Here is a 24016-nt window from a genome sequence, read left to right as displayed (position 1 = left end):
ACTGGTGACCGTTGGCAGTCAAATCTTTGTCCACTGTGCCACTGCATGTCAGGCAAATTCCTCACATCTTCATTCATTCACCTAATTTATGCAATGCAAGGAGGCTATGAAGATCTTAAAAACTAGACTCAGACCCTGCCCTAAAGCAGCTCAGTCTTCTTAGGCAAAAAAACAACAACACAGACATCAGGTTAAATTGAAATCTCAGATAAATAATGCATACTTTGTTATTTGATGTATGTCCCATGCAATGGGATACCGTTCAGGGGAAGGAGTATAATGCAATATAAATGCTAAAAAGGACATACAAATGGTTGTGAGACTATTCCTTAGAAATTTTTCATAAATGCTGGCTAGACTGATAAATAGGAGGCATTGCATGACCAATGGTACTCCTTCCTGTAAGGGGGAAACTGCACAAGGTGTTTTCAGAATGACGAGCTAACCATATGAACCGAAATTCATCACCTCGCTTTACCACCCGTGGCCACTATGTGCCGCCACAGACATAGTTACTGAAACCATAGACAAACAGGCGACCGGGTCGCCCAGAGAGGCTTTTTCTGATCCGCTCTTGATCCTTGGAGCCTTCGCTGGAAAGACGTGACGCGCGAGTGAGGTCTCACGAGAATGAAAGCAAGTCCCGCGATTTTAAAGATTTATTTATTTATTTTTCCTAACGACTGACAACAGGCCGATTGCCCCGAGTAGAATCCCTAAAGTGGTCCAGCCGGGAACTTGGAGTAAGACCCCAGCCGTAGGCCGGGGTTCTTTCCATATAGAACGACGGATTCTGAGGGGCTGCAGGTAATGTGTACTGGTCCTATCAGAAGGAGAGCTGTTTTTCTCCGTCCCAAGAGGAATTTAAGTGGACTCTTCAGTCACCGCCCTATCTGTTCTGTTCTCGTCTCCATGACAACTGTTCTTTCTTCCCTTCATGCCACAACCAATCTATCTCTTTCTTTCTTTCTTTTTTTTTTTTTTGTTAACACTTTGCTTTTTTTACTCCCCAAGAAACTTAAGGGGGATCTGACCTGCAAAATGGGGGTTGGGGTGAGATGGGGTGATGCTTTCAGGATTATTGGATGGGGCTGAGAGACTGGAGTTTCCCCTCCCTTCTGGTAAGCGAGGTGACTCCAGAGGCAGATCTCTTTCTAGAGTCTCTACAGCCTCCCCTGAGATACCACAGCCTTGGAGAGAGCCGCAGTCTGCAAATGAACGCTGTTATGCCCCTGCGGGTGTATCTTAACAGCTTTGGGGAGCTGATGCAGAAGTTAGCTGTTGTTTCCTTGCACGGTTCCCTCCTTCCTCTGCCAGCCTGGCAGTGGTTCCTGTATAAGGGCTACAGCAGATTGGCTTAACTAATTGACGTGGGGCCAAAAAGCTTTAAGGAAAGTTTGAATGGAGGCCAAAGTTTCATGTAAAACTGGGGTCTTGGGTGAGGAAGAGCTGGTTTGGAATCACACCTCTCCACCGAGTGCTTAATGCCACATGTTATGAACTCTATAATCATGTCTCCTTTTGCTTAGACCGAGATTGTTGAAAATCAGACATACGATGAGCGTCTAGAGATTAACGACTCTGAAGAGGTTGCCAGTATTTATACTCCAACCCCAAGGTGCAGTGGTAAGAGAGGAATGAAGAGGAAAGAAGAAAAATGTTTCTCAGAACAAAGAGTAGGATGAATTCATGATTGTCTCCGAGAAATTCCTATTTTATAATAGTGAATGTTCACTTTCAGAATCAAGTTACTTCACTGGCCATTCTTTCTGTTTCTAACTAATTAAAAAGAAAAGACAGCCACCCAGATTTCAGGGTCTCCCTCCAACCTGATCAGTGTTTCTAACCATCATTTACTTCATGATACTTCTCTGCTCACAATCTGTAGGGAATACAAGGTTTTTGTTGTTGTTCTAACTTGCTAAAACTGTTTTGCTCACTTTTGAAGATACTTCAATTACCTGCCCTTAATCTGCAATCTCAATGAAATATGTATATTTTTAAAATTTATTTATTCATTTTTGGAGAGGGCGGAGAGAGAATGAGAAAGGGGAGGAGCAGGAAGCATCAACTCCCATATTGCCTTGACCAGGCAACCCAGGGTTTCGAACTGGCGACCTCAGCGTTCCAGGTCAATGCTTTATCCACTGTGCTGCCACAAATATTCAGTGAAATATCTTAAGAGGACCTGACACCATCATTTATTCAACAATGCGGTTTTTTAATACATACTATGTGTCAGCATTCTGCTTGGCACTGCACATACAGGTATTAAAAAATACACTGACCCTGCCATCCTGATGCTTGTAGTCATGAGAGACATGACAAATCAATAAACAAATGTAATTACAAATGTGGTAAGTGCATTGATGGAGGTAAAGAGTTTGATGTTTATGGAAAATGATGGTGAGGCATGGGATCTACTATTGATAAGGTGGTCAGGGATGACCTAAGGAGGTAACATTTGAGACAGAAAGTTGGGACAGATCCAGACATTGAGGAAAAGTAGGCCAGAAAAATGTAACAATGTCTGACCAGGTGGTGGTATAGTGGATAGAGTGTTAGCCTGGGATGCTGAGCCCAGGTTCGAAACCCTGGGGTCACCAGGTTAAGCATGGGGATCATATACAGGACCCCATGGTCGCTGGCTTGAGCAAGGGGTCACTGTCTTGGCTGGAGTCCCCTGGTCAAGGCACATATGAGAAAGCACTCAATGAACAATTAAGGCGCCGCAACTATGAGTTGATGCTTCTCATCTCTCTCTTTTCTGGTCTATCTGTCCCTGTCTTTCTATCTCTATCTCTTTCACATGCAAAAAAATAAAAAATAAAAAAATTAAATTAAATTAAATTAAAAAACGGGGGAATAGTAAGTGAAATGTGGAAAGGCCCTGATGCTAGAAAGAACTTGAGTTAGTTTGAGGACTTGAAAGAGACCACCAGCACATATAGTAGGAGAGAATGATATCAGAGTAGGCAAACAGGAGGTAGGCAGAGGTAGGCAGGAGGCCTAATAAACAGGGTTTTAGAGGTTCTGCTGCTGATATATGTGAAATGGGTTGAAAGATGCAAGTAGGAAACCGTTGGAAGGACTGTTGCAATGGCTGAGTTGAGGTGATAGTGGCTAGGATATGGTGAGGAAGTTGTGAATAGAAAGAAAATCACTAAGACGTTCTGATGGATGGATTGGGCTCTTGAGTTAGCAATCAAGGTTGACCTTCAGGGTTGTTTGCTTGTTTGTTGTGGTAAATATACCTAACATAAAATTTATCATTTCAACTCTTTTTTTATTATTATTATAATTTTATTTTTTTAATGGGGTGACATTTCAACTCTTTTTAAGTGTATAATTCAGTGGCATTAAATAAATTCATATTGTTGTGTAACTATCTACTTTCTGCCTCCAGAACTTTTTCATCATCCTGAACAGAAACTGTACCCATTAAATAAAAACTCCTCATCCCCCTCTACCTCCCAGCTCCTTGTAGCCTCTGTTCTACTTTGTCTCTATGAATTTGCCTATTCTAGATAGCACATAAGTGTTATCACATAATACCTGTCTTTTTGCATCTGGCTTATTTCACTTAGCATGACGGTTTCAAGGTTCATCCATGCTGTAGCATGTGTTAGAATTGCCTTCTTTTCTTTCTTTTCTCCCTCCTTCCCTCCCTCCCTCTCTCTCTCTCTTTTTCTTTCTTTCTTTCAACAAGAGACAGGAAGGGAGAGAGAAGGAGGAGAGAGACTGAGAAGCATCAACTCATAGTTGCATTCACTTTTTTTTTTAGTTTTTATTTTATTTTATTTATTCATTTTAGAGAGGAGAGAGAGAGAGAGAGAGAGAGAGAGAGAGAGAGGAAAGAGAGAAGGGGGGAGGAGCTGGAAGCATCAACTCCCATATGTGCCTTGACCAGGCAAGCCCAGGGTTTCGAACCAGCGACCTCAGCATTTCCAGGTCGACGCTTTATCCACTGCGCCACCACGGGTCAGGCTGCATTCACTTTAATTGTGGATTGATTGCTCCTCATATGTGCCTTGACCAGGGATAGGACCTTGGGCTCAAGTTGAGCCAGCTTCCCCTTGCTCAAGCCAGTGACCTTGGGCTTTTCACACCAGTGACCTTTGGTCTCAAGCTGACAACCTTTGGAATTATAAGCACAGTCCTCCAGTCAAGCTAGCAACCCTGCTTTCAATCTGATGGTCCCGTGCTCAGAGCTGGAGACCTTGGGGTTTCAAGCTGGTGACTTTGGCATTCCAGGTTGACGCCTTATCCACTGCACCACCACCAGTCATGCAGAATTTCCTTCTTTTTTATGGCTGAATAATTTTCTATTTCTATATAACCACATTTTGTTTATCATTTGTTGTTGGACAGTTGTGTTATTTACATCTTTTGGTTGCTATTGTTAGTATGCTGCATTGAATATTGGTATATAAGTAAGTACCTGTTTGAATCAATGCCTTTTTATTTTTTTCAAAGAGACAAAGGGAGAGAGATGAGAGGCATCAACTAGTAGTTGTGTCACTTTAGTTGTTCTTTGATTGCTTTTAAGATGTGCCTTGACTGAGGGGCTCAAGCCTAGTCAATGGCCCCTTGCTCAAGCCAGCAACCTGGGATCATGTTGATGATCCTATGCTCAAGCTGGTGAGCTCGTGCTCAAGCCAGCAACTTTGGGGTTTTGAACCTGGGACCTCAGCATCCCAGGTCCATGCTTTATCCACTGCGCCACCACCTGGTCAGGCTTGAGTCAACGCTTTTAATTTTGTGGGGATATATATTTTTATATATATATATATGCCTAGACACCCAGGTTTTTGTCTTGACCATGATTTTAATCTTGGCAGCTGTGAATATGATCATTTATTTTGATTTTGAGCAATTTTGTAGGCTAGAAAATGGTGTTTCATTGCCATTTATTTGATTTAGAAATACAGTATGCCAGTTAATATCTGACATCTGATTATGAATATTTTAGGTTAATTGTTTAGAATATTTTTATTGCTCTGTGGGCACTGATTCAGATTTATATTTGTGACTATAATTTGATAGGAGCTGGGTCAGTTTCTTTCACCTATGTTTTTTTCATTTGATCTTTACAACAGTCCTGAGTGAGAAGTATTAATGACCTCATTTAGATGTGGGAATACTGAGACTTAGAGAAGTTAAGTCATTCGGTCCAAGTGATAGAGCTGTCCTTCAAACCCAGTATTCTGACTATAAATCCAGCACTCTTTTCATTTATTAATTACCAATCTCATTTCACCAATGTGTAACCTAAGGGCAGATTTTATACTATTTATTTAACAGCAGGTAATTAGTGTAATGCCCTACCCAATGCTTAAGTGCAGTGATGCTTAGTAAATACATGTTGAATTGAATCAACAGAGCCATGACCAGAGTTTAATCTTTTGTCCTTTAGCTAGATGTTCATGTAAACCATGTTCCATAAAATGGTCAAATTATAAAATTTTATGAACTAAAAATGTCTAAAAATCATTTTAACAATAACCTAAAGGGAAAACTTTTCTCCTAAGGATTTCCTTATTCTGCCCATCTTCCCAACAAGACTATGGCTGATAACAGCACTGATGAGTATGAAGAGGAAAATAACAAGGTACAGTAGAACTCACAGCTTCTTGTGGAATTTCTGCTTTGATATTTTTAGTAGCTAGAGAAGACACCAGTTCAGTAGTGAACATTTCTTTTTTTTTTTTTTTTTTTTTTGTATTTTTCTGAAGCTGGAAATGGGGAGAGACAGTCAGACAGACTCCCGCATGCGCCCGACTGGGATCCACCCGGCACGCTCACCAGGGGGCGACGCTCTACCCACCAGGGGGTGATGCTCTGCCCCTCTGGGGCGTCGCTCTATTGCGACCAGAGCCATTCTAGCGTCTGGGGCAGAGGCCAAGGAGCCATCCCCAGCGCCCGGGCCATCTTTGCTCCAATGGAGCCTCGGCTGTGGGAGGGGAAGAGAGAGACAGAGAGGAAGGAGAGGGGGAGGGGTGGAGAAGCAGATGGGCGCTTCTCCTGTGTGCCCTGGCTGGGAATCGAACCTGGGACTTCTGCACGCCAGGCCGACGCTCTACCACTGAGCCAAACGGCCAGGGCCATTAGTGAACATTTCTTGAATATTGACCTCCAGTGGTAGGGTACCTTTGAGAATCGGGAAGAAAGAGCCTTAAGATTTTTTTTTATTTTTATTTTTTGTATTTTTCTGAAGCTGGAAACGGGGAGAGACAGTCAGACAGACTCCCGCATGCGCCCCAGCGGGATCCACCCGGCACGCCCACCAGGGGCGACGCTCTGCTCACCAGGGGACGACGCTCTGCCCCTCCGGGGCGTCGCTCTGCCGCGACCAGAGCCACTCTAGCACCTGGGGCAGAGGCCAAGGAGCCATCCCCAGTGCCCGGGCCATCTTTGCTCCAAGGAGCCTCGCTGCGGGAGGGGAAGAGAGAGACAGAGAGGAAGGGGGGGGGTGGAGAAGCAAATGGGCTCTTCTCCTATGTGCCCTGGCCGGGAATCGAACCTGGGTTCCCCGCACGCCAGGCCGACGCTCTACCGCTGAGCCAACCGGCCAGGGCCAAGAGCCTTAAGATTTTGACTCTCCTTCAGGAATAAAGGCTGCTATTACAGTTGACTTTTTGGTGAGTATTTTTTTTTTTAATTTAAAACCCATGAAGTTGGTTTTTAAAAATTTTTTTTTAATTTTTATTTTATTTATTCATTTCAGAGAGGAGACACACACGCACACACACACATACACATACAGAGAGAGAAAGAGAGAGGGAGAAAGAGAGAGAGAAGGTGGGAGGAACAGGAAGCATCAACTCCCATATGTGCCTTGACCAGGCAAGCCCAGGGTTTCAAACCAGTGACCTCAGCCTTCCAGGTCAATGCTTGATCCACTGCGCCACCACAGGTCAGGCTTGGTGAGTAATTTAATATAATGTATGCCAGTGTTTTGCAAACTTTACTTTTTTTTTTTTGCAAACTTTTTTGATCATAAGAATGAACTAGGGCACTTAATTTTATTTTTTGATTGATTTCAGAGAGACGGAGAGAAAGGGGGGAAAGCATTCATTGTGTTCCAATTAGTTGTGTACTTTTTGGGGGGGTTAATTTTGAGAGGGGGGAGGAGAGAGTGAAAAGCATAATTTATAATTGCTTCACTTTAGTTGTCCATTGACTGCTTCTCATACGTGCCTTGATGGTGGGGTGGGGGGCTTCAGCTGAGCCAGTGACCCCTTGCTGCTTAAGCCAGCAAGCTTGGGCTCAAGCCAGCAAATTTAGGATTATGTCAGTGATCCCACGCTCAAGCCAGTGACCCTGCGCTCAAGCCCTTGACCTCAGGGTTTTGAACCTGGGGCCTCAGTGTTCAGGTTGACACTCTATCCACTGTGCCACCACTAGTCAGACTAGCTGTGCATCATTGGTCGCTTTCTGTATGTGCCTTGATTGGGGATCAAACTCACAACCTTGGTGTCACAGGATGACGCTCTGACTGAGCTAACTGATTAGGGCCAGCACTTAAGACTTCAAAATCAAGGTCTTGTTCACAAAGTATTGGCAGTACTACAAGTGTTGACAATTAGCAAATGCTTAAAATAATAATTCCAGACTTGCTTATTAAGATAATTACTTGGAGTGTTTGCTAAAAATATAAATTTCCAGGCATTTACCTTTAAGTCTCTAATTCAGTAGTTCTGGATGAGGACTGAGAATCTGCATTTAAAAAAATTAAGACGCCCTGGCTGGTTGGCTCAGCGGTAGAGCGTCGGCCTAGCGTGTGGAGGACCCGGGTTCGATTCCCGGCCAGGGCACACAGGAGAAGCGCCCATTTGCTTCTCCACACCTCCGCAGTGCTTTCCTCTCTGTCTCTCTCTTCCCCTCCCGCAGCCAAGGCTCCATTGGAGCAAAGATGGCCGGGCGCTGGGGATGGCTCTGTGGCCTCTGCCTCAGGCGCTAGAGTGGCTCTGGTCGCAACATGGCGAAGCCCAGGATGGGCAGAGCATCGCCCCCTGGTGGGCAGAGCGTCGCCCCATGGTGGGCGTGCCGGGTGGATCCCGGTCGGGCGCATGCGGGAGTCTGTCTGACTGTCTCTCCCTGTTTCCAGCTTCAGAAAGAAAAGAAAAGAAGCCTGACCTGTGGTGGCGCAGTGGATAAAGTGTCAACCTGGAAACTGAGGTTGCCGGTTCAAAACCCTGGGCTTGCCTGGTCAAGGCACATATGGGAGTTGATGCTTTCTGCTCCTCCCCCCTTCTCTCTCTCTCTCTCTCTCTCTCTCTCCTCTCTCTATAATGAATAAATAAAATCTTTAAAAAAAAAAAAAAAAAGAAAAGAAAAGAAAAGAAAAAAAAGTTCCTAGAGTTTCTCAAAAAGTTTTACAGTTGAACTCCCAGATAGTTTGTGCCGAGATCTCAGGATCTCCTAAGTAATAGGTGAAACAGATATATATGGTAAAATTTATTCCCAGACCTCAAGCAGGGAAACAGAATTTGGTTAAAGAGAGTGGGGACGCAGTTTGTAGTAAGCAGAAGCAGAAGATGGTTCTCAGGCACTTCTGGGGAATGCTGTCTTCTCTCTGGTGAGGCGGTGCCAGCTGGGAAGGTAATGGTTAGAGCGCCCAGAGAAAGCTGGGCAGAGGGACACTAAATTTTTCTTTATGTGGGTCTTTCTGTGCCTACCTTGCCTTATTTCAGGAGAAGAAGACCTCGCAGCTGACACCTCAACAGGGCTTTAGTGAAAATGACGAGGATGAGGATGAGGATGACTCATCTGATACTGATTCTGATGAAGATGATGATGATGATGAAGAGCACGGAGCTCCTCTGGAAGGGTGAGGAAAGCACCCCCTTCAAAACATGGGCTAAGAGGACATCAGTTAAAAGTGAAATTCCAGGCCCTGGCCAGTTGGCTCAGTGGTAGAGCGTCGGCCTGGCGTGCGGGGGACCCGGGTTCGATTCCCGGCCAGGGCACATAGGAGAAGCGCCCATTTGCTTCTCCACCCCCCCCCCTTCCTCTCTGTCTCTCTCTTCCCCTCCCACAGCCGAGGCTCCATTGGAGCAAAGATGGCCCGGGCGCTGGGGATGGCTCCTTGGCCTCTGCCCCAGGCGCTAGAGTGGCTCTGGTTGCGGCAGAGCGACACCCCGGAGGGGCAGAGCATCGCCCCCTGGTGGGCGTGCTGAGTGGATCCCCGTCGGGTGCATGCAGGAGTCTGTCTGACTGTCTCTCCCCGTTTCCAGCTTCAGAAAAAGAAAAAAAGGAAAAAAAAATGAAATTCCAGCCTGACCAGGTGGTGGCTCAGTGATTAGAGCATCGGACTGGGATGTGGAAGACCCAGGTTTGAGACCCCAAGGTCGCCAGCTTGAGCGCGGGCTCATCTGGTTTGAGCAAGGCTCACCAGCTTCAGCCCAAGGTCGCTGGCTCGAGCAAGGGGTCACTCAGTCTGCTGTAGCCCTCCGACCAAGGCACATATGAGAAAGTAATCAATGAACAACTAAGGTGCCGCAAGGAAGAATTGATGATTCTCATCTCTCTCCCTTCTTGCTGCCTGTCTGTCTCTGTCCCTTTCTCTGACTCGCTCTGTCTCTGTTCCCCCCCAAAAATAAAAGTGAAATTCTAGTATCTTTTTCTATGTCTATTTCAGATTTTCAGATGTCTCAGAAACTCAACATAATGAGTTTTCATTCTTTTCTGGCTCATTGAGCCCCATGATGTCACATGCACTGTCTGAAACATTCGTGGGCTCAGGGTTCATGAGGTTTTGCTTAGTAAAAGATGGTCCCTGACTTCAGGGAGTTCACATTGTGAGGAAAAGAAGATAAATGTATGTACATAGCAAAGCATTTCTGTTTAGCATGGAGAGCATACATGCACAGGAGTAGACAAGTTCAAGCTCATACCCTTTTTCAACAAGCAGAGCATAGGTACTTCAGGAGCCCCACATTGAAGCAAGTTCTTCTGAATGATTCTTAAGAAAAAACCTCTTATCCTGGGTCCTTGCCCAGTTACTCAGTTGGTTAGAGCATCACCCTGACAGCCAGGATTGTGGGTTTGATCTCCAGTCAGGGCACATCCAACAATCAACCAATGAATGCATAAATAAGTGGAACAACAAATCAGCTTGAGCCCAAGGTCGCTGGCTTGAGCAAGGGGCCACTCGGTCTGCTGTAGCCCCCTGATCAAGGCACATATGAGAAAGCAATCAATGAACAACTTGCTGCAATGAACAATTGATGCTTCTCATCTCTCTCACTTCCTGTCTGTCTCTATCTGTCCCTCTCTCTGTCTCTATCTCTGTCACACACACAAAAAAAATAATAACTAGCCTGACCAGGTGGTGGCGCAGTGGACAGAGCATTGGACTGGGATGTGGAGGACCCAGATTTGAGACCCCGAGGTCGCCAGCTTGAGCGCAGGCTCATCTGGTTTGAGCAAAAAAGCTCACCAGCTTGGACCCAAGGTCACTGGCTTGAGCAAGGGGTTATTTGGTCTGCTGAAGGCCCACGGTCAAGGCACATATGAGAAAGCAAATCAATGAACAACTAAGGTGTCGCAATGAAAAACTGATGATTGATGCTTCTCATCTCTCTCTGTTCCTGTCTGTCCCTATCCCTCTCTCTGTCTCTGTAAAAAAATAAAAAAATAAGCCCAGGCCGGTTGGCTCAGTGGTAGAGCATCGGCCTGGCGTGTAGGAGTCCTGGGTTCGGTTCCCGGCCAGGGCACACAGGAGAAGCACCCATCTGCTTCTCCACTCCTCCCCCTCTCCTTCCTCTCTGTCTCTCTCTCTTCCCCTCCTGCAGCCAAGGCTCTTTTGGAGCAAAGTTGGCCCAGGTGCTGAAGATGGCTCCATGGCCTCTGCCCCAGGCGCTAGAGTGGCCCTGGTTGCAACAGGGCAACGCCCCAGATGGGCAGAGCATCGCCCCCTGGTGGGCATGCCGGGTGGATCCTGGTCGGGCGCTTGCGGGAGTCTGACTGCCTCCCAGTTTCCAACTTCAGAAAAATACACACACAAAAATAAATAAATAAATAATTTTAAAAAGTTAGGTTGGGAAAGAATAAAAACCTCTCACCCTGTTCCAAACCTTGGTGTTAGATTAGTGTTAGATTAGTCATGGCCCACTCCTATAGGTTTCTTTTTTTTTTTTTTTTTTTTTTACAGAGGCAGAGATAGACAGGGACAGACAGACAGGAACGGAGAGAGATGAGAAGCATCAATCATCAGTTTCTCGTTGCGTGTTGCGACTTCCTAGTTGTTCATTGATTGCTTTCTCACCGTGGGCCTTCAGCAGACCGAGTAACCCCTTGCTGGAGCCAGCGAGCTTGGGTCCAAGCCAGTGAGCTCCTTGCTCAAACCAGATGAGCCTGCACTCAAGCTGGTGACCTTGGGGTCTCGAACCTGGATCCTTCCGCATCCCAGTCCAACGCTCCATCCACTGCGCCACCACCTGGTCAGGCTATAAGTTTCTTTTTTATAATTAAAAAAATTCTTTACATACTGATTTTAGATAGAGAGAAACATCAATTTCTTGTTTCACTCATCCTGCATTCATTGGTTGATTCTTGTATGTGCCCTGACTCAGGGATCGAACCCTCAAACCTTGGTGTATTAGGACAACACTCCAACCAACTGAGCTACCCTGCCAGGGCCCTATAGGTTTTAAAGTGGATTCTAGGACCCATTTAAAATATAATTGCTGGTTAAGTGACAATGTAACCATTCAGTAGAATTCTATCTAGCCATTGAAAAGAATGAGGCAACCTGACCGGGCAGTGGCACAGTGGATAGAGCGTCAGACTGGGATGCGGAAGACCCAGGTTCGAGACCCCAAGGTCACCAGCTTGAGCGAGGGCTCATCTGGTTTGAGCAAAAGCTTACCAGCTTGAGCCCAAGGTCGCTGGCTCGAGCAAGGGGCTACTCAGTCTGCTGAAGGCCCGCGGTCAAGGCACAGATGAGAAAGCAATCAATGAACAATTAAGGTGTTTCAATGAGCAACGAAAAACTAATGATTGATGCTTCTCATCTCTCTGTTCCTGTCTGTTTGTCCCTGTCTATCCCTCTCTCTGACTCTCTCTGTCTCTGTAAAAAAAAAAAAAAAAAAAAAAAAAAAAGCCTGACCTGTGGTGGCGCAGTGGATAAAGTGTCAACCTGGAAACATTGAGGTTACAAGTTCAAAACCCTGGCTAGCCTGGTCAAGGCACATATGGGAGTTGATGCTTCCTGCTCCTCCCCCTTCTCTCTCTCTATCTCCCCCCTCCTCTCTAAAATAAATAAATAAAAATTAAAAAAAAAAAATAAAGAATGAGGCAGCACTCTTTGCACTGATAAATAACAGTCTCCAAGAAATACTTTTTTAAAAGGTATAGAAGTGTTTATGCTTTGTTATCATGTGTTCAAAACAAGTATTACATAGCCTATCTATAGGATACAGTAGAAACTAATAATAGTGATTACTTTTGGGAGGGGAACTTGGTGGCAAGGGGACAGGATAGAAGGGAGACATAACTTTTCATTGTATATATTTTTAAAATTTTTCCATTGATAGGGAGAAAAAGAGAGAAAGGGGAAGGAAGAGAGAGAGAAGCATCAACTAGTTATTCCACTTAGTTCCATTTAGTTGTGCACTCATTGATTGCTTTTCATATGTGCCCCAACCATGGATTGAACCCATGACCTCGGTGTGCTGAGAGACAACACTTTATCCACTAAGCCACCCTGCCAGGGCCTGAGGTATGCATTTTGTACCTTTTATTTTATGTCATGTACATGCATCATTTATTAAATTAGTTGAATAAAAATAAAAATACTTACCTTTGGATTCTTTACCTGTATGCAAGTAGACACTAAGCAAATGAGGAAAATGTTTCATACCAGACTGACTTTTCATGCTTCCCAATTTACTTCGTGATCATAAATTATATATAATAGGGGAAATGTAAACTTTAAGTTATTAATCTACTTAATTTTTTTTATTTTAATTTTTTTTTACAGAGACAGAGAGAGAGTCAGAGAAAGGGATAGATAGGAACAGAGAGATGAGAAGCATCAATCATTAGTTTTTCGTTGCGACACCTTAGTTCATTGATTGCTTTCTCATATGTGCCTTGACCACAGACCTTCAGCAGACCGAGTAACCCCTTGCTTGAGCCAGCGACCTTGGGTCCAAGCTGGTGAACTTTTGCTCAAACCAGATGAGCCCATGCTCAAGCTGGCGACCTTGGGGTCTCGAACCTGGGTCTTCCGCATCCCAGTCCGACACTCTATTCACTGCGCCACTGCCTGGTCAGGTTAACCTACTTAATTTTTTATTAAACAACTCTTCCCAGAACAACCTTATTAATAACTTTCAAGGTCATTTACATGCTTTGTCAATGTACATTTTACTTAATTATAATTAATGTGTTCTATTATATTTTTATTTATTTTTTGCTGAGAGAAACAGAACCAAGAAAAGAGAGAAATGAGAAGGATCAACGCATAGTTGCGTTACTTTAGTTCAGCGGTTCTCAACCTGTAGGTCGCGACCCACAGGTTGAGAACCGCTGCTTTAGTTGTTCATTGATTGCTTCTCATATGTGCCTTGACAGGGTGGGGCGGGGTGGGGCAGGAGGACCGTGAGCCAGTCCAGTGAGCCAGTGACCTTGGGATCATGTCAGTGATCGCATGCTCAAGCTGGTGTCTGGAGGCTGGCACTAAAACCAGATGAACCTGCAGCCAAGCTGGTGACCTGGGTCGGGGTTTTGAACCTGGGTCCTCAGCATCCCAGGTCAACGCTCTATCCACTGCATCACTGTCTAGTCAGGCTTCGTATGTTCTATTTTTATTTTTATTTTTTTACTGTATATATAGTACGAGTATTTTTTAGTAACTATACAATATTCAACTTAAACATATCTAAGCATTATTCAAATATTAGATATTTTGTTTCTAATTTTTTACTTCTATAAATGACACTGAAAAACATCTTTGCAAAAATTCCTTTTTCTCTTGGGGCAAACTTTTTTTGTCAAATTAAAATCTCATCCCATCTTTTCTCTTCACCCCTTTCATTCAAAAAAAGAGAAAATTTCTGCCATATTCTAAGAATTTTAAAAATTACGTTTTGGATTTTCTGCAGCTCTGTTCTACTTTATTATCCGAGATATCTGAGAGCTAACTTTAATACATTTTAAAGTTGCCTTATGAACCACCCAGGAAAGGCAGAGGTGGGTGGAGCAGCAGCTAGCTTCAGAGTTGTGTGCCCTGTGATTGTAGTAACACGGGCTGAACCAGGGCCCATCAACATCCATTCATCTCTGGCCACCTTGCATCATGTTGTTTTTTTTCCCCAGAGCCTACGATCCTGTAGATTATAAGCATTTGCCAGTTTCTGCTGAGGTTAAAGAACTCTTCCAATATATAAGTAGGTGAGTATTAGACTTCTTACCCTAAACCCCCAGGCCCCACCTTATCCTTTCCTACCTCTAGTTGAAAACAAGGCCATCCATTCTCTTTAGTTTTTTTTTTAACCTGAATAGTAAAGTAAGTTTCTGTCTTTCCATCTTCCCTTGGCAATATTTTCTAGGTATACACCTCAGTTGATTGACCTCGATCACAAACTGAAACCTTTCATTCCTGGTTTTATCCCAGCTGTTGGGGATATTGATGCATTCTTAAAGGTATGGTTCAGACCATCCTAAAAATGGTCCATAGGTGTTTCTTCTGACCCCTCTATAACTCTCCCAGTTCCACTAATTTTCTTGAAAAGTGTTAGCTACCTTGATATATATACATTCTTCATTTTGTTAGAGTTCCTTTTTTTGTGTGTGTGTGACAGAGACAGAGAGAGGGACAGATAGGGACAGACAGGGAGAGAGGTGAGAAACATCAGTTCTTCATTGCAGCACCTTAATTGTTCATTGATTGCTTTCTCATATGTGCCTTGACTAGGGGCTACAGCAGACCGAGTAACCCCTTGCTCAAGCCAGCGACCTTGGGTTCAAGCTGGTGAGCCTTGCTCAAACCAGATGAGCCCGTGCTCAAGCTGGCAACCTCGGGGTCTTCCGTGTCATAGTCTGATGCTCTATCCACTGCACCACTGCCTGGTCAGGCTTCATTTTGTTAGAAAATGACTATAGTCGTTGCTATTAGGTAATACTTAATTACCTCATTATATGTTAAAAATTTGTCATGTATTTGCCACCTAATCATCTATGACTTCAGCTTTATGTTTAAGGTCCTATAGATCATTTATACATGTTTTCTAGATAGGGTTTTAGTACAGTATGATATATAGGCAGACTTTTTAATACTAATAATAATCATGATGAACCAGAAGTGTTCTTCCTCTTCAGTTTATTGGAAACAAGATGTGTGGCCTTTTTATGTCCTTTTCATTTTTTTCTGTTTTCTCTTAACTAGGTCCCACGTCCTGATGGAAAGCCTGACAACCTTGGCCTGTTGGTATTAGATGAGCCTTCTACAAAGCAGTCAGACCCTACGGTGCTCTCACTCTGGTTAATGGAGAACTCCAAACAGCACAACATCACAGTAAGACACCAGCCTTACATGGGCCCCAGCTGGAGGGCCGGATTGGAAGCCTTGCTGGTCTTTGCCCAGTGGACTGACTGCCTGCTAAAAGGGGTGCCCATGCTTTCAGGACAGCCTTTTAAATAACAAAGTTTCATTGAGATAAAATTTACCTACCATAAAACTCACTGTTTTAAATCATACAATTCAGTGATCTTTAGTATATTCATGGAATTGTAGAACCATTAGCATCTAAGAACATTTTTATCATTCCAAAGAAACCTTGTACCCATTAGTAACCACTCCTCATTTCTCCCTGCTCCTAACCCTGGAAGCTCCTTCATTCTTTTTAGTGGCTGAATATACAGTACTCCATTGTGTGGACAGACCATGTTTTGTTTATCCATTTGTCAGTTGTTTGCACTTTTATTAATTATGCTGCCATGAACATGGACAAGTTTTTGCATGGACTTGTATTGTTATTTCTGTTATATATTTACATCTAAGAGTGGGATTACTGGACCATATGGTAACTTTTTCATGTTTTGAGGAAATGCCAAACTGTTTTCCAAAGTGGCCAAGCTGTTTTACGTTCCCACCAGTACTGAATGAGAGTGCTGTTTTTTCCATGTCCTTACCAGCACATGTTACTGCTGTCTTTTTAATTTTAGCCACCCCAGCAGGTATCTTACTATGGTCAGTTCTGTCTTACCAACCTGCCCCTTTCCTATGACTGGAAAATTTTATCAGTGTTCCATATATTCTTCATTGGGCTGCTGTCAGGCTTCCCCTTTCATCAGCTGCTTTGTATATGAAGTAGCAGCTGTGATAAGTCACTGTACAAACAGAGCTGCTTCAGTGCCACCCATCAGGCCTTCCCCTTGTTTTTCCAGCAACACATGAAAGTCAAGAGCCTGGAAGACGCAGAAAAGAATCCCAAAGCCATTGACACATGGATCGAGAGCATCTCTGAGCTACATCGTTCTAAGCCCCCTGCAACTGTACACTATACCAGGTAAGAAATGTCACATTCTCCACCATTGTGACTCAGGGTAACTTTCACTGCCTGTGCACCCATTGCGTCTAAGAAGAGGGCCCAAAGGCTGTGGACGTGTTTGATCAACATGAGGTCCTGTGGGTCCTGACAGCTGTTGGCTGAGATTGCAATCGTAAAGACTGTCCCTTATCTGGTATTGCTGCTCAGCCAACTTCTCTAAACCCAGGCCCTGGACAAGTTCCGTTTGCCCAGTCTGTGTTCTCCTGAAACCCTCACGTGCCAGATTGAGAACCTCCCTTCATCCTAAATGTCCTGATCCAGAGATTGTTGATGTCATCTGTTGCTTGTTTATACTTACAGTATGTCCACACTTTTAGGCCCATGCCTGATATTGACACACTGATGCAGGAATGGCCCCCAGAGTTTGAAGAGCTTCTGGGCAAGGTGAGTAGAAGGTAGCAGGAGCTAAGAAAGTACAGCATTCACACTTGGGCCCAGTGTTTTCTTTCTTCTTATATTATCATTATTAACGTAATTTTTATTATTGATTTTTGGGAAAGAGGAAGGGAGAGAGAGAGACAGACAGACAGACAGAAACATCTATCTGTTTCTTTATGTGCCCTGCCCGGGGATCAAAGCAGCAACCTCTGCGCATCAGGATGACACTAACCAACTGGGCTATCTGACCAGGGCCATTATTAAATTATTGATTGGAGGATAATACTCAATCAGAAATGTACACGTGTTAATTAATTTTCACCAGTTGAACACCTCTGTGTGAATCAACACATTAGATCAAAAACAGAACATTGCTAGCATCCTAAGAAGCCCTCTCTTACTTCCATGTCCCAACATAACCATGATTCCGATTTCTTTATAAATGTATTTATTGACTTAGAGAGAGAAGAGAGAGAGGAAAGGGGGGAGAGGAGCAAGAAGCATTAACTCATACTAGTTGCTTCTAGGTGCCTTGACTGGGCCAGCCTGGGGTTTTGAACCCCAGCATTCCAGGTCAATGCTCTGTCCACTGTGCCACTACAGACCAGTCACCACTATCCTGATTTCTAATAGCATAGATCAGGTTTGCCTATTTTGCATTTTACCTAAAGGTAAGAGAGCTCTTTTGTGCCCTATTTCTTTTACTCATCTGTATTTTGCATCCATATGAAGATTTATCTACATTGTTTCATACACTGTTGCACATTTTTTCCCCTTACTGCATGATATCAAGTTGTTTGAATATGTGACAATTTATCTATTCTATGGTAGCCATTTGGGTGTATTCGAGTTTTGGGTTATTATAAATATAATATTACTACAACATTGTGATAATATTTCTATGAACACTGTAACACTTACCTTTTGAGGAACATGTATATATATTTCCTGTATTATTATGTTAGGCATGCCTTTTTCCATAGTGATATTTATGCTATTCTAAGAAGCTGATGTCCTAATCATAATACCCCAGATTTAAAAAATACAGGAGTATTGACCTGGAATGCTGAAGTCGCCGGTTCAAAACCCTGGGCTTGCCTGGTCAAGGCACATCTGGGAGTTGATGCTTCCTGCTCCTTCCCCCTTCTCTCTCTCTCTCTCTCTCTCTCTCTCTCTCTCTCATCTTTCTCTAAAAATTAAATTAGAAAAAATACAGGAATACATTTAATAAGAAATTGGTAAGATTTGCCTGACCAGGCAGTGGCACAGTGTCAGACTAGGACACAGAAGACCCAGGTTTGAAACCCCGAGGTCACCGGCTTGAGCATGGGCTCATCTGGCTTGAGCAAGGGGTCGCTGGCTTGAGCGTAGGATCATAAACATGACCCTATGTTTGCTGGCTTGAGCCCAAAGGTCACTGGCTTGAAGTACATGGTCACTGGCTTGAGCCCAAGGTTGCTGGCTTGAGCAAAGGGTCACTCGCTCTGCTGTATCCCCCTAGTCAAGGCATATATGAGAAAGCAGTCAGTGAACAACTAAGGAAACTAAGGAGCCACAACGAAGAACTGATGCTTCTCATCTCTCTCCCTTCCTGTCTGTCTGCCCATCCCTATCTGTCCCTCTCTCTGTCTCACAAAAAAAAAAAAAAAGAAATTGGTAATATTTATTTGAAAACAAATGATAAAACATTAATGAAGGGCAGACACAAGATCTGAATGAATGAGGAGCTGAGCCATGTTCCTAGATAGGAGGATTCAATCTGATAACACTGTAGTCCTACCCACTTTACTATGTGAGTGTAATGCCATTTCAGGATTTTAACTTGCATTTTTTTAGAAATTGAAAGTCTAAAAAAAAAAAAGAAAGTCTGATAATAGCCTGACCAGGCAGTAGCACAGTGGATAGAGTGTTGGCCTGGGAGGCTGAGGACCCAAGTTCAAAACCCCAAGGTCGCTGGCTTGAGTGCGGGGTCACTGGCTTCAGCATGGGATCGGAGACATGACCCCATGGTTGCTGGCTTGAGCCCAAAGGTTGCTGACTTGAGCAAGGGGTCACTGGCTCGGCTGGAGCCCCCTGGTCAAGGCATATATAAGAAAGCAATCAGCCTGACCAGGCGGTGGCGCAGTGGATAGAGCATCGGACTGGGATGCGGAAGGACCCAGGTTCGGAACCCCGAGGTCGCCAGCTTGAGTGCAGGCTCATCTGGTTTGAGGAAAATACCCACCAGCTTGAGGTCGCCGGTTCGAAACCCTGGGCTTGCCTGGTCAAGGCACATATGGGAGTTGATGCTTCCTGCTCCTCCCCCCTTCTCTCTCTCTCCCTCTCTCTCTCCTTTCTAAAATGAATAAAAAATAAAAATAAATAAAAAATAAAAAAAAATAAAAAAGAAAATACCCACCAGCTTGAACCCAGGGTCACTGGCTCCAGCAAGGGGTTACTCGGTCTGCTGAAGGCCCGCGGTCAAGGCACATGTGAGAGAGCAATCAATGAACAACTAAGGTGTTGCAACGCGCAATGAAAAACTAATGATTGATGCTTCTCATCTCTCTCCGTTCCTGTCTGTCCCTGTCTATCCCTCTCTCTGACTCACTCTCTGTCTCTGTAAAAAATAAATAAAAAATAAAAATAAAAAAAAAGAAAGCAATCAGTGAACAACTACGAGTTGATGCTTCTCATCTCTATTGCAAAAAAAAAAAAAAAAAAGATTCTATCTCCAAATACAGTCATGTTCTGAGGTACTAGGGGCAGAGGCGGATCAAGGTTGGTTGAGGCAGCCCTGGGTGCAGAAGAAAATATTGGGCTCCTTACATTAGAAAAAAGTGTAAAGCTGGGTTTTTTCAGGACCCTTCAGAAGTCGGGACCCAGGGCGCACGCCTGGTGTGCCTGCTGTTAAATTTGCCTCTGACTAGGGGTTAAGACTGCAACGTATAGATTTTGGAGGAATGCCTTTTAGCCCATAATGCATATGATTTATGCTAGGAGCTCTTTTTTCTTCAGAGAGAGAGAGAGAGAGAGAGTGAGTTCAGCCTTTTGACCTTGATATGTCCGTTGCCCCTCCTAGGTGAGCCTGCCCACAGCAGAGATTGATTGTAGCCTGGCAGAGTACATTGACAAGATATGTGGTAAGCTTTTCCACCCCTTCCTTGTCCCCATCTCTGTATAAACACACAGGACTTTTGAAAAATCCTGTTTACCCTAGGAAGAGAGCATCCTGAGCTAAAGCCTTCACTCTAAGCCATGTGTGCTATTGGCAGCACTCAAAGAAAGTGTTTGGGCTTATAAGACTTATCTGCTGGGGTTTAACTCTCAAAGCCACAGTAACACGTCCCATCTGGGAGGAGATTGGCTGCTCTCCTAGAAATGCCCCATAAGTCCTGGACTTTTATTTGGTTCTGCTTATGAGAATTCTTAATTTCAGCCATCTTAGACATTCCTATCTACAAGAGTCGGATTCAGTCACTCCATCTGCTGTTTTCCCTCTACTCAGAATTCAAGAACTCACAGGTAAGTCTAGCATTAGAGATTGACTTACTATATTTCCCCATGTATAAGATGCGCCATTTTTCAAAAAATTTGGGGTCTAAAAACTGGGTGTGTCTTATACAGTGTAGTTTTTTTACTTGCATTTCCCTGTTTTTCGTGCTCATTTTTGCACTTGTTGAAGACAGTGATTCATCACTAGACACAGATGAGGACAAGCTAATGGATGGGAGTTTTGACAGTGATGAGGAGTTGTATGAGTTTTATGATGAATAAAACTTGAATTAGGCCCTGGCCGGTTGGCTCAGCAGTCGAGTGTCGGCCTGGCGTGCGGGGGGACCCGGGTTCGATTCCCGGCCAGGGCACATAGGAGAGGCGCCCATTTGCTTCTCCACCCCCCCTTCCTCTCTGTCTCTCTCTTCCCCTCCCGCAGCCAGGGCTCCATTGGAGCAAGGATGGCCCGGGCGCTGGGGATGGCTCCTTGGCCTCTGCCCCAGGCACTTGGAGTGGCTCTGGTCTTGGCAGAGCGATGCCCTGGAGGGGCAGAGCATCACCCCCTGGTGGGCAGAGCATCGCCCCTGGTGGGCGTGCCGGGTGGATCCCGGTCGGGCGCATGCGGGAGTCTGTCTGACTGTCTCTCCCGTTTCCAGCTTCAGAAATAAAAAAACAAAAAAAACTTGAATTCAGTAACTTCATGTAATACATTTTTTTCAAATTTTGGGCCCCAAAATTAAGGTGCGTCTCATACATGGGGAAATAGGGTAAGTTGTAGTAAAGATTGCTGCAGTCTCCACTATTTTGGTTCAGCTGTGACTGTGTCCTGTGTCCTGTGACAATGGAAGATGTTTGTCTTTGCCTGGAGTTACCATTACCCTGTCCATAATTAAGAGACTACAAAGCAGGCAGGGGTGGGCTTTTAAAGAAGTGGAAGTAGAGGAGATGTGGTGGGCTTTGGAAGAGGCTAGGCAAAGATCTACAGAAGACCCCTCATTCTTCAGGAGACTCAGGTGGCCTAATGAATGGGAACAGGAAGAAAGGGAAAAAGGGTTTATTTTTGTCGTAGGTAGGGCAGATTTCTAGCTGTTTTTCAAAGAGTTGGGAGAAATTGTTTTGAAAGTAGAATTGGGAGAAAATTGGAGCTTCAAAGTTGTAAAAATTTGGTTCTTGCCATGTTCCCTCCTCTCTTTCCTTGCAGCATTTTAAGGCTCTAGCTGAAGGCAAGAAAGCATTCACCCCTCCGTCCAACTCTACCTCCCAGGCTGGAGATGCAGAGACATTAACCTTCACCAGAAGCACTTCCCAGGCTGCTTTGTTTCAAGGCTCAGCTGGCTCCTCTACCCCAGCTGAGGGGTGATTGTCTTCAGCCACCTGGTGTCCTTGCCCGCACCCAGCTTGACTCAGGGACAGTGTATGTCCTACTACCCTCGCTGCCAGAGGGCACTGCACATTTGTTAAATGGCTTCTGTCTGAGATTTCCTTCCCTTGGGAATTATGTCTCTCTATTACTTTGGGGATTTGAATTAGATGAATAGAAATTTCTGGGATTGCCGGATAGCTCAGTTGGAGTATCATCCCAGAGTGCGGAGGTTGCTGGTTCGATTTCCCAGTCAGGGCACATACAAGAGCAGCTTGATATTCTGTCTGTTTCCCTGCCTCTCTCAAAAACAAAAACAAAATGGAATTTCTGGGATCCCAGGATGCTCAGGCTAGGAGGAAAGTTCAAAAGATGTTCTTTTTGAGATAGCAATGAAATTATTTTCTTTCATTCTATTTTCCTTTTTCTTTCTTTTTTTTTAATTGAGTTTCTTATTTATTGCTTGATTTTAGCCAGAGAGGAAGGGAGAGAGAGCGAGACAGGAACATCGACCCGTTCCTGTATGTGCTCTGACCAGGGATCAAACCGGCAGCCTCTGTGCTTTGGGCTGATGCTGTAACCCATGGAGCCATGGCCAGGGCTCTTTTTTCTTTCATTCTTTAGTTGCCAAAGACTTTACAAATAAAATTCTCTTGTCTTTCTGGCTTTCCTGCTGTTCTATAACATGAAAGAGAAAAGGCAGACTGAGCATGAGGCAGAGATGAGGAATGTGGTGTAGTTCCTCATCTGCAACAGCATTAAGTGAATGACAACCCAAGCAAATCAACTTTGTGAACTAAAATCAAACACCATTCTTCTGAGGTTGGCAGTGGATTGGAATTTCTCTTCCAGAACTTACTTTTCTGGGGCTCTCTCAGCAGTGAATGTTGTCTACTTTATGGGCTGCCTGCCGATCTGGCTCCACACCTGCCTGGCTGTCTGCTCAGGAAGCCGAGCAATTGCCGAGACCCAGTCAAGAGACCATTGACCCTTGGGGGTGCGGTAGTAGTAGAGGTGGATAGATGTGGGAAATAAGTTGGAAGTTGGAAACCATGCTAGAGATTTCTAACAAAAGGTGTTAAATATGGGAAATTGGTTACAAAAGTTTTGGAAGGTCTGAAGAAACAAAACAGAACGGAGGGTGCTGAAGAAATGAAAGGTTAAAGAGTAGTGTCCCCTGCAGGTGCTAGAAGGGGAAGGGGGGCCATAGAGGTCTTGAATGGCTGAGCAGGTGCCACATGGAGGCACAGCTGTTGTGCAGACCTCATCCCCACTGCTGCAGCAAGCAGAAAGCAATGGCTGCTGCTTCCTTCTGTCTTCTCCCATTGGCAGAAATGAACAGCTGACAGGAAATCTGGAAAATCCAGCAGTATAGAATATAAAAGAGGGGGTGTGGGGCTGAGAGACAGCACATAAATAACCAGTAGAGGTAGAACTAAACTTGGTGATAGATTGGATGTGGGGGATGAAGGGAAAGACATCAAGGATGACTCCCAAATTTGGGGGCTTGAAGAACTGAATGGGTAATGGAGCCAAGTACTGATGTGGGGAATGAACTGATTGGAGGGGAAGATTGCATTAAAGTGCTCAACTGTCAGCCTAATATATATATATATATATATATATATATATATATATATATATATATATACACAGTAAACATGTAGACAGAAGGGGAATCATTTTTTAGGTGATATTTTTAAAATTTCATTTTAGAAAAAACTCAAAAACATTAGTATACAAAGGCATGTACACCCCTATGTTCATATCACATCATTATTCACTATGGCCAAGACATGGAAACAACCAAAGTGCCCCTTGATAGAGGACTGGATAAAGGAGACGTGATACATAAATACAATGGAGTACTACTCGGCCATAAGAAATGACATACAGTGGTACCTCGTCTATCGCAGGCGTTAGGTTCCAGAACCCCCTACAATAGGCAAAAATCCACAAAGTAGTGACCTTATATTTATTTTATTATTTATATATATTTTAAGGCTTTATAAACCCTCTCCACACTCTTAAAAACCTTTCCCACACTGCTATCAACCTTTCCCACACTCTTATAAATACTTCCTATGCTCTTAAACACTTTCTACATTCTCAAACCTATGTAAAATCCCATGATATAGCAAAAAAAGTCCACAATGCAAATTTAATATATACAATTAAAAATTTTGCGATACAGTGAGACTGCGGGAAGTGAACCGCGATATGGCGAGGGACGACTGTAGTG

At 44.2% G+C, this 24016-nt stretch overlaps 1 protein-coding gene across 4 annotated transcripts; it reads left to right on the top strand.

Moving 5' to 3' along the window:
• Positions 1 to 586: 586 nt before the first annotated feature.
• Positions 587 to 22434, top strand: IFT46 (intraflagellar transport 46). 4 transcript variants are annotated; one of them, XM_066246142.1, is made up of 12 exons: positions 587 to 807; positions 1530 to 1618; positions 5532 to 5611; positions 8697 to 8833; positions 14329 to 14403; positions 14562 to 14655; positions 15398 to 15526; positions 16399 to 16520; positions 16880 to 16946; positions 20002 to 20062; positions 20359 to 20444; positions 21616 to 22434. In XM_066246142.1, the coding sequence occupies exons 3-12, from the start codon at positions 5567 to 5569 to the stop codon at positions 21772 to 21774; spliced, it is 975 nt and encodes a 324-aa protein (XP_066102239.1). In that variant the 5' UTR covers positions 587 to 807; positions 1530 to 1618; positions 5532 to 5566; the 3' UTR covers positions 21775 to 22434. The 4 variants fall into 4 exon arrangements, with proteins under 4 accessions (XP_066102239.1, XP_066102238.1, XP_066102237.1 ...); XM_066246141.1 differs by having other exon boundaries at positions 1530 to 1626; XM_066246140.1 differs by having other exon boundaries at positions 1530 to 1676.
• The last annotated feature ends 1582 nt before the right edge of the window (positions 22435 to 24016 follow it).

This window comes from Saccopteryx bilineata, chromosome 1, assembly GCF_036850765.1.
Source record: "Saccopteryx bilineata isolate mSacBil1 chromosome 1, mSacBil1_pri_phased_curated, whole genome shotgun sequence".
NCBI lineage: Eukaryota > Metazoa > Chordata > Mammalia > Chiroptera > Emballonuridae > Saccopteryx > Saccopteryx bilineata.
The sequence above is the reverse complement of the archived record's forward strand: the minus strand, read 5'-3'. Positions and strand labels throughout refer to the sequence as shown.